At 37.4% G+C, this 18,578-nt stretch overlaps 1 protein-coding gene across 2 annotated transcripts in view; it reads right to left on the bottom strand.

The window, feature by feature from the left end:
- Positions 1-18,578, bottom strand: part of AGAP1 (ArfGAP with GTPase domain, ankyrin repeat and PH domain 1) — a 428,513-nt gene that overhangs the window by 353,445 nt on the left and 56,490 nt on the right. For both annotated transcript variants that reach the window (XM_088132847.1, XM_088132845.1), the window contains exons 4-5: positions 5,780-5,865; positions 2,646-2,787 (exon numbers count right to left, since the gene is read on the bottom strand). In XM_088132847.1, the coding sequence (XP_087988973.1) occupies positions 2,646-2,787; positions 5,780-5,865 (228 nt within the window). The remainder of the gene's footprint in view (positions 1-2,645; positions 2,788-5,779; positions 5,866-18,578) is intronic.

Below are 18,578 nucleotides of genomic sequence, written 5' to 3'. Positions count from 1 at the left end.
TATATAACAATAAAACTGTCTTAGTTCTATGAGGCCTCAGGTCATACAAAGTCAAGTCTCTTTATTTTGGTCGCTGACCAGCAACTGACATACACATAGTCCCTGTGTTAAGAACACCCGGGTTATAGATGACCCATACTTAAGAACGGAGCCTACTGTAGCAAAATTCAAGTTAAATACACAATGATTCGAGTTAAATACACAATGGTTCAAGTTCATTACACAATACTACTTACACAGTATTATACAATAATACTGTTCTGGCTTACATACAAATTTGACTTAAGGACAGACCTTGGGAATGGAACTCGTTCTTAAACTGGGGACTACCTGTACTAACAATCTGTGATGGATAAAGTACACCCACTCCAAACTGTAAATTCACCAAGTAGAATATGAAGCTGCACCTTTCTAATATATAGCCTGTTTTCAGCAGTTCATGAAAACCTCGTGAGGCTTCAGCAGTTCATCAGCTCAAGGGAGAACAACATTTCCACCATTTCTAGTAACAGGCAACCTGTTCTAAGTACGAATTCCAATTTACATATAAATTCAAGTTAAAGACAGACTTAAGAATGGAAATCATTCTTAACCCAGGGACTGCCTGTATTTGGAATATGAAAACACTTCACAGTTTGATTGGCCAAATTCCTACAGACAGAAAGGTGGGGTATAAACTGAACAACAGTATTATTTTTATCACTAGTAAATATATATATTACTTTGGAGTCCTTGGGGTTCTCTGAGCTTGGCTGTTTTCTTGCAAACGTTTCATTACCCAACTAGGTAACATCTTCAGGGCTAGAAGGGAGTGGGGTTTACTCTCTGTTTATATACAGTAGTTTGCCCTGTCAGTGTTGGTGGGGGTGTGGTTTTCTCCTTGGAAGTTCCTTGATTAGGCTGTTGTTTACTGCTTGTTTGTCTGGTGTTAATCCTGGCATTAATCTCTGCTTATCTGGGTCCTGATTGCTGGCAAGGAGATGTTCTGGTCTTTTTGTTTCCTTTTTATTGTCTATTTTGAATAGTGTGTAGATGTTGTTAACTCTATGTGCCTGTTGATGGCTGACTTATCTGAATACCAAGCTTCCAGGAATTCCCTTGCATTTTTGGATTTGGCTTGGTCTAAGATGCTGACAGTTTCCCAGCTGAAACTGTGGCTAATTCTGTCCACGTGTTGGGAGATTCAGGAGTTTTCATCATGTCTTCTGACTGCTAGTTGGTGTTCAAGGATGCCACAGGCAGAAGGCTAGCAGAGCGCATCCATGAACACCAACTAGCAGTCAGAAGACACAATGAAAACTCCTGAATCTCAGAACACATGGATTCTGTCAGCATTTTTACAGAGATTAATGCCAGGATTAACACCAGACAAACAATCAAGCAGTAAACAATACCCTAATCAAGGAACTACCAACTCAATCAAGCAATAAACAACAGCTTAATCAAGGAACTACCAAGGAAAAATCCACACACACACACACACACACACACACACACCCTACTGACAGGGCAAACTACTGTATATAAACAGAGAGCAAACCCCACTCCCTTCTGGCACTGAAGATATTACCTAGCCAGGTGACAAAATGTTTGCAAGAAAACAACCAGCTCAGAGAACTCCAAAGACTCCACAGTTCAACCCTGAACTACGTATGTTCTCTTCTATTGGTACATATTACTTCACAATTTTAATTTTTATTTCATCACTTCTGCTCATGAGGTGATAAAATATGGAACAACTGCTACTGATGATTTCCTGGCAAGTCCAGAAAAGTGGGGGAAATCCATCATATTTCTCTGACAAGATGGTAGGATAAGAATGTGTTGTGTGCAAGCAACAAAGGATGAAGATATTTTGAAGTATTTACAAATTTCCCATGAATAGTTCCCACAAGAACTATCCATCTTGTCTACAAAAAAGCTGTGAATTCCTCCAATGACTTTAAATGTTTTTCATAGTGGGACTGAAGATGAGTAGATGGGAAGTTCTGCCCACTGGCATAGTCAGAATTTTGCATCCAAGCCAGTATAACGGACTAAAATCTTGCCTTAATCCATCACAGATTTTAGATAAGATGCTGATGTCAGCTTTTGCAGTGAAACTTACAAAGCTTGCAGCAATACAATTCACTTCCAAATTTCTAAATATGAGAAAAGAAAATTCACCCGCATGTGTTCTATTGAGACTTTAACAAGATCTGAAGTTATCAAATCAGAATCAAGATATTAGTGTAATTAAAATAGCTGACTGAAGTAACTAATGAAAACTTTGTTTCTATGTTACAAAACAATGGCCAAACAGTATTCATGGATTTGCTAGAGTGATATGAAAAGAAAAGTATACTGGTGATATGTGAAAATTGCAAGGTGAAGTAACTGTGCACGCACACCCATGTGAAGGCAGTCAGGAACTATTTCCAAAAGAGCCATGCAAGTCTGGAAAAAAGACACTGGTACTTCACCTATTCAAAAGCTCTGTATGCACTTTTAAAATCATCTCTTCTGAATGATTTGCAAAGCTTTACAGGTACTTACCAACAGTGATAAAGAGATGAACACTGTTCTTAAGCTTTATAAAGAAAAGAACCAAGCACGTAAATGAAAGTTTTTCAAGAAATAAATATGGTATAAGAATTACCGCTTACCCTGAGTTCCTACTAGTACCATTGGGATTTCATTAGCATTACGATAGTTTGCCATACGGCTATAGTAATGGTACACTGTCTGGAAACTAATTTCATCCTCAAGGCTGAAGACAAAGATAACAGCATCCACCCACATGGCAAACTGTAGGGAAAAAAATTAAAATAAACCCTTAAGAGAAGAAATCTGATGCCAAAATCAAGTCACCCAATCTAGGATCTAAATGAGTATCAGGTTATCCTCCAATTGATATTTGGTTAACAAATTACACTACTATAAGAATTTCATAGACAACTTTCTGAACTGACTGCTTAAAACATAGGGGGCTATGACCATTACAAGCTTAGTATGGCAGCTCTGAGGACCTCCCCTCATCAACTGAACATGGATATGCAGGCACTGAAGACACTTCTGGCAGAACCAAAGCTATTTGCTTCAAGCAGATCTGGTACTACAATGCACTGAGAAACATCAGACTCAATTTGCAATGTGTTTGTGAATCAGTCATGTCTGCTGTTGCTGAATATATGCAAGGCTTGAATGTTGTATTTCTGTAGAGCTCTATCTGTTCGCTATTCTGAACTGCTATGCATCCCTATATCCCATATACATATTATTTGGTTTCTTCTTCCTCTTTTCCATTATTCTAATATTTTCTAACTATTCATCAGTATGTTCAGCTATTTTCTGGATTCCACAAACTCTTCCATATATATACTTCAACTTTTGAAAATACCTAATGAAAACCTGTCTATAAACACAATCAGCTCTCAGATATATGATATCTATGCCCTTCAAACAGTGAGATTATAAAATGTTAATCACCAGAGGAACTCATCCAAACATATTTTAAATATTTACCTTATGTAGAGAAGATAGAAGAATTACAGTTGACATAGTATATGTATTTAAGTACCTACCATGTTCATGTAACATGAACATGAATAACATCGAAACTTTGGTGTACATTTATTTATTTTATCCAAGGAAACTTGTTTGTGAAATCATCACTGTCAACTTTATTCAATTTTTCACACCTGATAGCCTGTTTCAGTTAGCAATGTGACCTGCAAGTGCACTTCATGAAGCAGTAAAGCTTGGTTCTCAAAGAAAGTCTATGAAAAGAATCAAGGTGATCAAAAGCATCAGTAGATGCCTATTTTAGGTAAGTGCTACTAGTCAACCAAAAAGCCCTATTCCAGCTTTTTATTTACTTGTATTTTTTTATTTATCATATACTTTTGTAACTAGGATTTTTATTTCACATTGTACCAAAATGTGACACTAACTGGCACTGGAATTTTCACCCTTTTTTCACAGCTTATAAATTTTCCTATTGTTAAGTGCATGACAATTTACCTCAAACTGAATACAATTAATGTAATTGCTTTTTGTTACTCTTGAGTTCACCACTTTTTTTCACAATAAGTTGCTTTATAGGGCAAACTTTTTACCCAACTACGGGTGCTCTCATTCTCACCAACCTTCATTAGTAAAAGTTTAATCACATAAATATTCACATCTATCCAATACCCCCACCTCCAGAAGGTTACTCCTCCAAAGCTTACAACTGCCATTCAGTGCATTTGCTTTCTGATAGTATGGATTTGTTTTTATTAAACCATTCTCTTCTAACCAACCCATTCACTTAAAACAAGAAATAAATAGATTGGATTTAAAATTTGTCATTGTGGTAAAGGGAAAATAAGCCTTATCAGGGAGCAAGCATTTTCCAACTCAGAGCCTGATGAGCTGAAAGGCTGTAAGGAGAGAGGAAAAGGAAGGCTGAGGGAGGCCAATACAGGCTGATGGCCAAGAGAAATAAGGCCAAAGAAACTGCTCAGGACTTCTCTATTTAGCTTTAAAGAGACTGGGGCTTGAAACAGCTCATCTCCCTCATGGACAACTAAATGGTTCTCTCAAACAGGAATACCAGCTGAAAAGCAAAGGAGCTAGATACTGTCAAGGAAAAAGACTATCTAAACTTCCTCAGCTAAGGCTAGTGTTCCAGATTTGCCCACTGGGGAGAGAAAAAGTATGTTGATGCTGCCAACACAGCTTGTCTATTTAGTTGGATATTATAATTTAATAGCTTGAAAATTGAAGTTTCAAAGGAAACTAGTTGTTTTAAAGTTCTGTGTCCAGTGCTTGCTCACTGACACTTAACAACTGCTTGCCTGCTCCCTACCTCTTTACATAAAGGGGTCACTGTCATCACAAAAGAGAAGAGAAAGCTAATCTCAATTCATGTTCTCTCCATTCTATTTCTGAATTTTAATGAAGGCCCTTGGTAATTATATAAGGCAAATTAAAAAAAAATTTAAACCTCTATCTCCCCAGACAAGTTGTAATAAAATGCAATTTATAATTTTTTAAAAGGAGGGGGATCTATATTTCTCTTTGGAATTGATAAACATTATCTGCTGAGGAAGCATTAACTAATTAAAAGAATTAGAGCATTTAATTATATCAATTAGTCTATTATCATGGAGTCAAAAACTGGTAATCAATAGCTTAAAAATAGCATGGTTATTCAAATAGTTGATCATACAACATTCAATTTCTGTAAAGGTATTACTCACCCTGAGAGCCAATTTGGTGTAGTAACTTAACTAAGGCACCAGGCTAGAAACTGGGAGATTGGGATTTCTAGTCCCACCTTAGGCACAAAGCCAGCTGGGTAACCTTGGGCCAGTCACACCCTTTCAGCCCTAGGAAGGAGGCAATGGCAAAACACTTCCAAAATCTTGCCAAGAAAACTGCAGGGACTAGTCCAGGCAGTGGCCAGAAGTCAACAATGACTTGAAGGCACAATTTAAAAAAAAATTACTCATCCTACGAATTTAATCTATATTCTAATACACAGGTGAAAAAACTGTGTTTTTATATACTGGCTTGGATTCAGACATATCCAAGTCCAACTAGTATAGGTAAGAGAAGAATTTTTTTTTGTTTCCAATTCCCCCTTTCTTCTTTCTTATAATTTGTTCTGAATAGATGAGACAGATATGGTGCTGAGGCCTGAAAAGGAAATCACTGAAATATCTTCCTTCATTATTTTCTGTTGGAAATAATGTAACCCATTGGATTTGTCTCCAGATTTTAGTTTATTAAAATAATTAAATATAATATTCACCTGTGCCTCAGGAGGACCTCCTTCATCTCTAATCAGCAACAGGTAACTCTGTCCATCAACTACTATTTCCTTCTTGAATCTCCCACCTGTCACACAAAAAAATCGGTTAGAGAAATCAAGGCTTTACTTGAAAAAAAAGTTGCTCTGATGTGCTTGAAAAATGCTATGATAATCAAAGTATTAAGCTTTTTACTGAATGCAATAAGACAGACAATATAGAAAGCCATATTTCAGCATACCTTTATAGTTCAACCTAGTAAGGGAACACATTTCCTATTTTTTTCTTCTTAATTATATGACAAATATTAACTTTCCATTTGTATCCAAATATTTGAAAAAGAATGGTAAAATTGGTTAAGTTTAAAGCATGTAATAGCTTGAGCTTCTAATTTTTATTTTTAAAAGCCTAATTTTATAAAGCAAAATATGCATTATGGAAATGGTTTCTCACTGTTACAGAAATGGAAATACTACAGCATATGTTAGACAAAACAAAAAATACTATTTACTTTAACAATATCTGAGGATATATTACTTAGAAAATCGCTAACTACAATCTGCCCTGTGAAATAGCAGTCTCTTGAGGTTTGTACGGCCCCAACCCAATTCATAAAGCTATGAAAGCTTGACTCTTCCAGCAGGACCTGGGACAGAGCATAATGATTTATTCCCTCATAATTTATTTCTGATTGTCATAATTGTTTCATGTTGGTTATCCTCCCCAGTGTGTGGCTATGCATTACTATTGTTTTCCATTTTATTATTCTATGGAGATACTTTAGCACTCAGATAAAACAGGTTTCCTTCTCTGTTTCTCCTGTCACCAGGATCATTGTTAGACTGCAACAGGCTGAATCAGAACTAATGAAATAAAACTTAAATCCTACAAACACTCCAAGATTAATCTTTGTCACTATAATGGCAAGTAGTCTTGAGGACTCAGAAAGTTTATAGCCAATTTCAGTGCTTCATGAACTACAATTATTCCTGGACAAGAACAAGTCTGTTCCAATAGGTCACACACTGGTAGCTTCTTATTCAGATTATTATTTTCTGCTAGTTGTTGGCATATTCTTGTCATCAATATGAAAGCAGCTAGTGAAGCATATGGCAATTAGTTTAACCCATTAGTGATTATGTTTATAGTTCTAAATAATTAGTGAACTCAATACCTGAAAAAGTGCCTCAACCTGTATCCGTTCAAGAAGTAAGATCTATCAAGCTCACTTATTCTCTTAAATCAAAACAAAAAATCTATGCTCTCTTTCACATATACTGAAGTGAAGGTACATCAAATTAAATTCAGACAAGTGGATTAGCCCATTTGATTTACTTAATATTTCAGTGTGAATTTAATTTCTCTGAAAGTGAAAGAATTTCCATTCTTGGAACGTCATCAAGTTGAGGATTAAAGAGTGTCAATGTGATGCTTTCATTATGCTCTTGGACTGGGATGGGGAAGACCCAACTTCAAGTCTATATTCAAACACTAGAGCTTCAATGGTTGGCTATACCTCCCAGGGTTGTTGAACTGAGAATAAAATGATGCGAAGATTGCCTTTTGCACTATCTTGAGTTCTCAAGTGGTAAATGAATACAATACAAGTGGAAATTTCAAAGTCTTATTCACTTAATAGCAGAATATGATAATGTGTGGAAAGAAAGAAAAAGACAGTATTACTGCCTCCATCGCTGCAATCCCTTGTGACTCATTTTCCACAGGGTTCTAGTCCACAGTAAAAACCTACATGCATCTGGTCGATTTCTTATCTTCAGACATACAGTGGGGCAAAAAAGTATTTAGTCAGCCACCAATTGTGCAAGTTCTCCCACTTAAAAAGATGAGAGAGGCCTGTAATTTTCATCATAGGTATACCTCAACTATGAGAGACAAAATGGGGGGAAAATCCAGAAAATCACATTGTCTGATTTTTAAAGAATTTATTTGCAAATCATGGTGGAAAATAAGTATTTGGTCAATATCAAAAGTTCATCTCAATACTTTGTTATATATCCTTTGTTGGCAATGACAGAGGTCAAACGTTTTCTGTAAGTCTTCACAAGGTTTTCACACACTGTTGCTGGTATTTTGGCCCATTCCTCCATGCAGATCTCCTCTAGAGCAGTGATGTTTTGGGGCTGTCGCTGGGCAACTCGGACTTTCAACTCCCTCCAAAGGTTTTCCATGGGGTTGAGATCTGGAGACTGGCTAGGCCACTCCAGGACCTTGAAATGCTTCTTACGAAGCCACTCCTTCGTTGCCCGGGCGGTGTGTTTGGGATCATTGTCATGCTGAAAGAGCCAGCCACGTTTCATCTTCAATGGCCTTGCTGATGGGAGGAGGTGTTCACTCAAAATCTCACGATACATGGCCCCATTCATTCTTTCCTTTACACGGATCAGTCGTCCTGGTCCCTTCGCAGAAAAACAGCCCCAAAGCATGATGTTTCCACCCCCATGCTTCACAGTAGGTATGGTGTTCTTTGGATACAACTCAGCATTCTCTCTCCTCCAAACACAACGAGTTGTTTAGACCAAAACATTCTATTTTGGTTTCATCTGACCATATGACATTCTCCCAATCCTCTTCTGGATCATCCAAATGCTCTCTAGCAAACTTCAGACAGGCCCAGACATGTACTGGCTTAAGCAGGGGGACACGTCTGGCACTGCAGGATTTGAGTCCCTGGCAGCATAGTGCGTTACTGATGGTAGCCTTTGTTACTTTGGTCCCAGCTCTCTGCAGGTCATTCACTAGGTCCCCCCATGTGGTTCTGGGATTTTTGCTCACCATTCTTGTGATCATTTTGACCCCATGGGGTAAGATCTTGCGTGGAGCCCCAGATCAAGGGAGATTATCAGTGGTCTTGTATGTCTTCCATTTTCTAATTATTGCTCCCACAGTTGATTTCCTCACATCAAGCTGCTTGCCTATTGCAGATTCAGTCTTCCCAGCCTGGCGCAGGTCTACAATTTTGTTTCTGGTGTCCTTCGACAGCTCTTTGGCCTTGGCCATAATGGAGTTTGGAGTGTGACTGTTTGAGGTTGTGGACAGGTGTCTTTTATACTGATAACAAGGTCAAACAGGTGCCATTACTACAGGTAACGAGTGGAGGACAGAGGAGCCTCTTAAAGAAGTAGTTACAGGTCTGTGAGAGCCAGACATCTTGCTTGTTTGTAGGTGACCAGATACTTATTTTCTACCATGATTTGCAAATAAATTCTTTAAAAATCAGACAATGTTGATTTTCTGGATTTTGTTTCCCATTTTGTCTCTCATAGTTGAGGTATACCTATGATGAAAATTACAGGCCTCTCTCATCTTTTTAAGTGGGAGAACTTGCACAATTGGTGGCTGACTAAATACTTTTTTGCCCCACTGTACTTCCATATGCATAGACAATGTGAGAGGGGATTAATTATTGTTCTCTGATCAGACAATGCCAAGAATTAACTGAAAAAAAATTATATTTAATAACCTAGTGCTATGTTTGCTTCCCTCAGACTTATTGCCAAGTAAGTATTTATAGAATTGTAGCCATGACTGCATATTATATTAGCCTAACTGAAAGATCATGTATACTGACAAATCATTAGACAGAATATTCCTTTGTGACAGAAATGTTTCTTCTGAGATATGATCAACCACTGATCAGGGTCACCAGAATAATGAAGAAAATTCCCAATATAAGGTCCAGAACACAAACCACATCCCAGGTTTTTAAAAAAAGGCTTTAAGCATCAAATAATATCAAATTATTAAATTATATATTAAATATACTATCTATCAGAGAAGCTACTAGGTTTAGCAGCATTCATTTCAATGAATGCCATATCTTTGCAATAAATTTGTTGAATACACCTCAGCTAAATATACATTTCCTCTTATGATTATCAACTGGAGAAAATAGGGTATTCCAAATCATGTGCCAAGGTTATTACAAACAGAATTTTTTCTTCACCCATCAAGACCTTTTATGGAATTCATGAAATATGTCTATCTTCTTTTATATTTAATTTGACCTTTGAAACTTGGTCTGTTTCAAACAACTGAAAGACATTTTGAGTTTTAAAGTGGACACTATTAAACACAAATTGCTGTTATAACCTAAATATTTTATGTCTTTTGGATGATTGTGTTCTCTAACAAAAATTACAGATTTAGTAAGAATTTAATAAACATTCAGATTATTTAATGAACTAGAATTTTAAACAAATATTTCCTTTAGGATCTCAAATATCTATGAAAATCTTAGCTTGAATTCCTTTAAATACCTTAGAATTAATTATTCTTGATAAGAACTCTATATTTGTAAAGATAATTGTTTCCAATTGTTTATATCAGACTAATCTTGATATTAATGGATTGTTAAATTGCCTGTAAGTTCCTGGAGAGAAGAACTGTTGTTAAAATGTCATATCTAGTCAAAGACATGTTTTCAATATCTATGTTAATATCTGTTCAAGTTTTTTAAACAGATTGACAGGATACAGAGAAAGTGCTTGTGGGGTGGACAGATGCCCACGTGTTCTCTTTTTAAACTACAACTTTCTCATGAAGAATGAGATTTTAACTTGCCATATTTACAGTTTGATCCTTGACTGCATTTATTCATGAAATTTTAAGTGATTCTTCTTAAAATCTTATGAGCACATTTAGGAAGTTATTAAATAACTGTCTCCTTTGTTGTTCGGGTGGGTGACTGGCTCTAGTTTTCTCAAAAATAAATTCTATTTCCTGCATTAAAGGTTGCAAAACATATAGTTGGAAATTGTTAGGAAGTAAGTTTGAATCTGATCCATATTCTCATGAGAAACTGACAACAGGAGGAAGAAATGGCAGACTGAAAACAACTCTGGAAAAGTGGAGCTGACGACCGCAGCAAAGAATGAAGAGCTGGGCAAGTAGACCGCCTCTTTGAATCTCTCTGGACAAGGAGAGGACCTGAGATCGCCCACAAGTGCTCCAGATAGTTGCTCCTCACAAGGTCTCTGGGGGGTTTAGAGCTCTGAGAGATGAAGGAATAGCCATCTTGCTCAAACCACAGTCAGCACCTTTGAAAGAACTCTAAATTTGCATACTCCCTTTTCTAATCATTTTTGGAAAATGCTTGTTAACTGTTTTTCAGCTATTAGAAACCTTTGGACCAACATGTTTGATAGCACCAGGCGAGTTTCCTTCAATCCTTAGTGAAAAAAAGCTTTAACTACAAGTTTAAGAACTTAAAAAAAATGGAGGGGGGGAATAAATAGCAAAAGGGTGCTTAGAACTGATTTTAGAAAGTTACAAACAGACCAACGGTCCAGATAAATTTGAAATAAGATTTTGGAACTAATTATAAAGAATTTCCCATAGGAAAATGCTTTTGTTTTGATTTTTTTTTAAAAGTAAGATAAGATTTTAAAAATTGGACACTAGAGGGAATTAAATATTACAATTAAAGGAGAAGAACACATAAAATCATGTTATAACCTAAAAAGAGAATTTTTACAAAATGATATATGTGACTCCAGAGGAATTGTCCAGAATGTATGAAGGAACTTCAGATTTATGTTGGAAATGTGGACAACATGAAGGATCATTTTATCATGCCTGGTAGACTTGTAAAAAAGCCAGGAATTTCTGGGTTCAAATACATATAATGGTACAAAGAATTTTAAAGATCAACTTTCAACTAAAACCAGAACTTTTCTTGCTGGGATTAATGGACAGTCAATTAGAAAAGAGCCATGGAAGATTATTTTTATATATGATTACTGCTGTGAGACTATTATATGTGCAAAAATGGAAAGACTCCGAAATATCTGCAATGGAGGAATGGTTGGTGAAGATGACAGAACTAGTAGAGATGGCAAAATTAACTTGTTTGATTAAAGAAAGATCAACAGCTACATTTATCGGTGTCTGGAAACCCCTTATGGACTTTTTGCTGAAAAAAGAGAAAAATGAATTTGTGATTTATGAGTTTGAAGATTAGAAAAGGTAGCTTATGGAAAGAAGGAAATTATGATGTAACCTTAGAGACAGAGGGTAAAATATAAATGCATTTATAACTCCTGTCAAAAAGATTGGAAGCTGCTTCTTTATAATCCTATCTTTTTTGCTTTCTTCTTCTTTTCTATTTCTTTTCCTTTTTCTATTTTCTTTCTTACTTATTCACTATTCTTTCTTATTTTGTTTCTTTTCTAATATTTGTATTGTTTTTATCTTGTAAAAATTTCTTCAATAAAAATTATATTTAAAAAAATGAAAATGCTCTATGGCAATATACTCAGTTAAAACATTTATTGACTATACAATTAGGTCTGGTTACAATTTTTGGAAAAATAATTCCACACCTATGGTTCCTCTTTAATATTAATGTAGATGTGAGTAATCTACAAGAAAAGTGGAATAAAGGGTTGGAACATCTTGTTTTTACAAATCACTGGCTTACCACGTTGAAGAATGTTACATATGTAGCTTTTTATATCAACATACATTTAATCCAACAAAATATTATCTTTCAAGTGTACTGGACTCTTCAGAAGGTATTTACTAAGTGCCTGATTTCATCTTTAATAAGCGGAAGTACAAAATGGTAGAAGAGACTAAAATGCATATCAGTCCCTTTGTGGTTCAACGTTAATATGTTAGTTTGGTACTGGATAGAAAAACAAAGTTCAAATACATGTTGAACTATATACCAAAAAATTGAAATATAATGATTTAAGAAGAATCATAAATCATATATTTTCATCTAAACAGAATTAATGTGTAAATCCTTAACAGTTTGAGGCTAAGGCTTTATTTAAAACAAACAAACAAACAAACAAACAGTCTAGCCATGAACCCAGAAAAATGATTAGAATTATGAGAGAGGACTACTTTTAATTCAGAATTACTGCTGGCATCATTGCTAATGAATATCTGAATAACATCACCTGGTAATGTTGATCATATTTATCAAATTTGCTACAAAGTTAAAAAGCTTTGACATCTCTGTCTGGTGAAATGATTACAACCCTGTGAATTATCAAATGGGCTGATGTCTTTGCTTCTTCCCTGTGCCATAATATGTCACCTAATAATAGTTTCTTATAGCTGATTATGAAATATAAAGATGTTTTCTTAGATGTGCTATATAACTCGAAGCCGACATGCAGTTTCTAAATTAATTTCAATTAGGTTTAACTCACAAAGACAGTGGTATACAACTATTAATTTTCCTAGCCCTCTTAGGGATTTTCAATATACCAGGGTAGGACAGTAGAATAACTTGACTTCCGGCAGCCCAAAATTTTGATTTATAGGTACTATGACTGAAACAGAGATTAGAGAGGATACAAACTTTCTAACTAACATGGAGGGTATGAAATTTCTATTGGTTAAAAACATTTTATAAGGCTTGATTAATCAGACTCTAACCAACCTTGAGGCATTTTACTTTGTATAGCAACTAAAGAATTTGTTTGAAGTTAGTAAATTATACATCAATTCTGGAAAGTGAGTGCAAGGTATCTGCTTTTACCCATAGTTTCTCAAAGGTATGTATATATCCATGCAACCATGTAGAAAAGTACAGTTTGTACTTGCTTTGCTGATAAGGAGCTAACAGAATTTGTTACTGTCGTTTAGATCCTAATACAAAATAGTTCACATAGAAGGAGGGGCGGCAGATATGGAGTGGCAAAGGGGGAAATCTTTAAAAATACTTGGGGAAAAAACAGCTTGAAAATGGAGGTGATGACAAGCATCTAAATATGGCTAACATGGAATTAGACAGCTCTACTGGTGGTTGAAAAGAGGCTATTGGTTTCAGTTCAGAGAAAGGATGGTTAGTAACCCTAAAACGGATTAGGCAGCGTTTGAACTACTGTAGGCTCATTTGTTGGTGAATGGTTCAAAGTCCAGGAAGCATTCAAAGGATCATCAGCTAGAACTAGGCCAGCTACCAGTTTGTCTGAGTGTGAAAGATGAGCACTTGCCACTAATACCTGTAAATCATTCCTTAACTCTAAAACTAGGAAGAGTAGACAAGGGTAGAATTTGATTAGTTTAACATAAATTAATCTTAGATCATAACCTCCATATAAGCTCAAGAGAGCTGAGTTCAGAAAAAAAGTTCTCATTTGTACTTTTGAAACATTATCTTATCACAAATGGAAGGAGAACTGTTCACATTAGTACATACAACAAATAAGTTATTAATCATGTCTGCAAAACTTAGCTAGAAATTAATTTACTCCTGCTATGTGTTTTATCAGTAGTTTGAACAGAAAGGGGAAACACAAATGGAATGCTGTTTTGCACTGTTCATGGACATCCACAGAGTCCTGCCATTTTTAAGACTGCAAGTTCTACCTCTTCTGGATACGCATGTGATATCATAAAGCATATATAAAAGCAATGGGGCTTGGAGTACCACATTGCTTTCATCAGACTACCTCCCCAACAACACCACTGGCACTCTTTCAATTAAATCCTTTGGACACCTGAATGACTGACTGATTTGATTTATACAGCCTCCCATCTTGGTTTTATGTGAGTCTAGACAACTTACAATAAAACAAATAAAATTCACAAAATACACAACATAAAAACAAATAAAAGCACACAGCAGTCAGGCATAATGTAACCTATCATCCACACAACCAGGAGACAGGGTCGGGCAGAAAGCCAAGTTTTCAAGGCCTTATGAAGGGCCAAGAGGGATGGGGCTAATCTAATATCAGGGGGATGATGTTCCAAAGGGCAGGTGCCATGACAGAAGAGGCTCTCCTTCTGGGCCCTGCCAGCCAACACTCCCTAACCAACAGTACCCAGAGCATACCTTTCCTGCCAGATTGGGTAGGACAGGTAGAAACAATTGAGGAGAGATGGTCCCATAAGTAACTTGGTCTTAAGCCATGAAGGGCTTTAAAGATGACAACCAGCACCTTGAACTGTACCCAGAAGCACACCAGACAGCTCAAGGAGCAGTAGTGTTACATATGCTGAGTAACTGGCACCAGTAACTGCCCATGCTGCCACATTTTGCACCAGTTGAACCTTCCAAATACTCTTCAAGGGGCGCCCCAAGTAAAGCACATTGCAGTAGTCCAATTTAGAGATCATGAGGGCATGAGTGACTGTCAGCAAGGCCCCCCAGTCCAGGAACAGGGCAACTGACGCATAGCTCTAAGCTGTACAAAGTCCCTCCTAGCCACAGCTGCTACCTGCTCTTTAAGCAGGAGCCACAAGTCCAGGAGGAATCCCAGATTGCGCACTGGGTCTATCTGAGGCAGTGCCACGTCATCCAAAACCAGATGGAAGGTCCCCAGAACCAGGAGATGCAAAAACCCAGAGCCACTCAGTCTTGTGTGAGTTGTGCTGAAGCCTGTCCAGGCACTGAGACAGAACCTCCACAACATCACTCAGGCAGCCTGGGGTGGAAATATAAAGCTGGTTATCATCAGCATACTAATGATACCTCACTCCAAACCATTGGATGACTTCACCCAGCAGCTTCACGAAGATGTTGTACAGGAGGAGAGACAGTACCAAGCCTTAAGGCACTCCATAAAGGAGGGGCCACCAGCTGGATCTTGCCCCCCATCAACATCGACTAGAATCAACCCTGGAGGAAGGTAGAGAACCAGCACACCATGCCACCCACTCCCAACTCCCAGAGCCAGTCCAGAAGGACACCCTGGTCAATGGTATTCAAAGCCGCTGAGAGATCAGGAAGAGCAAGGATGGACACAGCACCCCATCCTGCTTTCACCAGAGGTCATCAAGAGTGCAATCAATGCTGTCTTGGCTCCATACCCATACCTGGACCCTGACTGAAAGGGGTCCAGGTAGTCCACTTCTTCCAGAGTCCTCTGAAGTTTAATACAACCATCTTCTCTACAACCTTCCCTAAAAAAGGAAGGTTGGAAACTGGATGAAAATTGTCCAGTATGGTGAGGTCTAGTGATGGCCCCTTGAGGAGAAGGCAAACTACCATCTTCTCAAGAGATGGCGGAACTATCCCTCCCTCAAAGAAGAGTTAATCACCACCAGAACCCAACTACATGTCCCTTCCTGGGGTGCCTTAACCAGCCAGGAGGGACATGGAACTAACACACTGCATTAACAGCCCCAAGGACCCTGTCCACTTCCTCGGGCCCAACAGGATCAAACTCTCCCCAGATCACCAGTAACCTCCACAGGACCTGCATCAAGGCCAGAGTGCAACTTAGAACAGATCTGATCAACTTTGTCTGTCAAATGCCTAGCATACACTTCACATTGACCCTGTAGGTGAACCTCAGAACCACTCCCACCCAGGAGGGACCAGGTCACCTGAAACAGGGCTGCTGGATGGTTATCCGCAGAGGCAATAAGGGTGAAGAAATATTGATATTTCACCACCCCAAATAACAACTCAGCCATTTTAGTTTTATACAAAAAATTATCTAAATATCTTCCAACATATAGATAATTACATAATTATCTTTTGGTAGATCTGTTAGAATGTTATGAATGAAAGAGGGAAGTCTGTGGTAATGACTTCAGTTCCGAATATCTGAAAATAAGAACAGGTTGTTTACCTGGAACAGAAAGTCCTCTATGCACTCACAAGTGAGAGCTTCCATGTAGAAATATTCTACAGCTCAAGAAATTTGGCAAGAAACCTCATTCTAATGTTCTTACATCAGGCACTTACTGTCATTTTTATCAAGTCCTTAAACCAATGGAGCACTCCAATATACATGAATGATTGACACAAACGGGGATGTTGGATAGCTATTGACAGTTGTAGGCAAGCAACTCATTCTTTGTCATGATCTCTGTTAATTCAACTTCTGAATATTCCAACCATGAAACAACCACATTGAGCTAAACCTTAAAAAAGCATGTATTTAGTTTTTACTAAAGTGGGAACAAAACTGTTTTGTTCTAAGCATCATCATTTCAAATGCTCCAACTCTTCCTAGAGCTATGAATAACTGTACTACTACTGTTTTGTCCCAATTGCCACTGTTTTGGACTTGATGGGGGATATGGAAGTAGAGTATTGAAAGGAAAGCAGCAGTTGTGGCAGATAAAAGATGTCTGCAAAATTACGCTATTAAAAAACATGGATATTTCTGTGATGTCACCAAGAGTCAAGATTTCAACTGCAGTGCAAAAGTATATCTCTGCATGCACTTCTCTGCTTTCTTACTAATATTGTTAAGGTTGTCTAAATACAATTTTTTGTTGTTTTGTTGAGTTCTGGTGTGTGTGTGTATGCACTAAATGCATTCTTATGTCTAGTGGTGCGCTGCAGAAATACATTTTAAAATGCTGAAACTGAAGACTTAGTATTGTCAGTGAACTTCCTTTCTGCCCTCCTATATTGCCATGCTTCTTTCCTGACTCAGGATAAATTTTGTTGACTCAAGCAAAATACTTGGGTAAAGAGATTATTTTTAAAGTGTTTCTAAAAATTTCTGATACAGGTTGAATTAAACTCCCCTCCCCTCATTTTAGAAGAGAAAGTTTTTAAAATAACCTTCCTGAACTACTTGGACAACACACGGAATAAAGAAAGGTTCATCTACATTCAGGCTCTTAGTATGTAATTAACAGTAAGCATACCATATCACTGGAAAGAGCAAGGGATGCTGGGTCATCCAAGTACTCTTTGTTCTACTGTTCCCACAAAAATGATTACAATCATGGCAGCCAAGAGGGACAGAGGATGAGAAGAAAGGAAGACAGGCAGACAGATTAAAAACATAATAGGAAAACAATAAGTAACAGAACAGCCAGTCAACAAAATATATCCCAAAAAAGCTTACAGCTGGACAAAGACCAAAGACCAATCACAGAAAGTCTGCTTGTTCACTTTTTCAGCCACGAAAGGTTCTCCAATCATCTAATCTCAAACAGGGGTGCTCAATATAGCGTGATTTTTAGAAAGCTGTTTTTCAACTTTTGGATGTTAAAATTCACCTTTCCTTTGACCATTCCCATAATGCTATAGAAAAACTGAGTAAACAAATGCTACCTTGAAGCAATACCATAACCATTGTATAAATTACCCCTAAATTCACCTATAATTCAGTTCAGGAGCACAGAAGGGTTGGGAACTTCTCAATAATAAGAAACTGAAAATGCAACTTCACATCACTCCAATGAAGAAAAAATGGACATCAGCTTAGGAAACTGATGAGACAGCATACAGAGTTTTTGACAGATCTTAAGTTTTAAGAGGGAAGAGGGAATTAGTTATACAGGCAACTAAAAGAAGGGTGCAGCCACCAGGGAAGTATACTAGCAAACAGGAAGGAAGGAAGGAAGGAAGGAAGGAAGGAAGGAAGGAAGGAAGGAAGGAAGGAAGGAAGGAAGGAAGGAAGGAAGGAAGGAAGGAAGGAAGGAAGGAAGGAAGGAAACAATGGACCAGTCAACTTGACATCAATATGGGCAAACTCTGGAATAGTTATTAAGCAATGGTTCAGTATGCATTTAGAAAAGAATGCATTATTTGGCAGGAACCAGCATGGATTTATCAAGAATAAGTCATGCAAAACCAACCTGATATTTTTTCAGAGTGGCCAGTTTAGTTGACCATAGGAATAATGTAGTCATAATGCATGCTGACTGCATCTGGCAAAGATTCCCAAGAGATCCTAGTAGAGAAGATGGCAAAATGTGGGCTGGATTATACTACCATTAATAGATACAAGAGCAGGTAGAACATTTGTAGCCAAAGAGTGTATGCCAATGCCTCAGTGTCAAATGGCATACCACTGGATTTCATTCTAAGATCTGTCCTGTTCAACGTATTTACAATTGACTTGGATG

Source organism: Python bivittatus, unplaced genomic scaffold (genome assembly GCF_059951505.1).
Source record: "Python bivittatus isolate LINGU-HERP-01145 unplaced genomic scaffold, Pbiv_v1 ctg000020_np1212, whole genome shotgun sequence".
Taxonomy (NCBI): domain Eukaryota; kingdom Metazoa; phylum Chordata; class Lepidosauria; order Squamata; family Pythonidae; genus Python; species Python bivittatus.
This window is presented reverse-complemented; position numbering and strand designations above follow the sequence as displayed.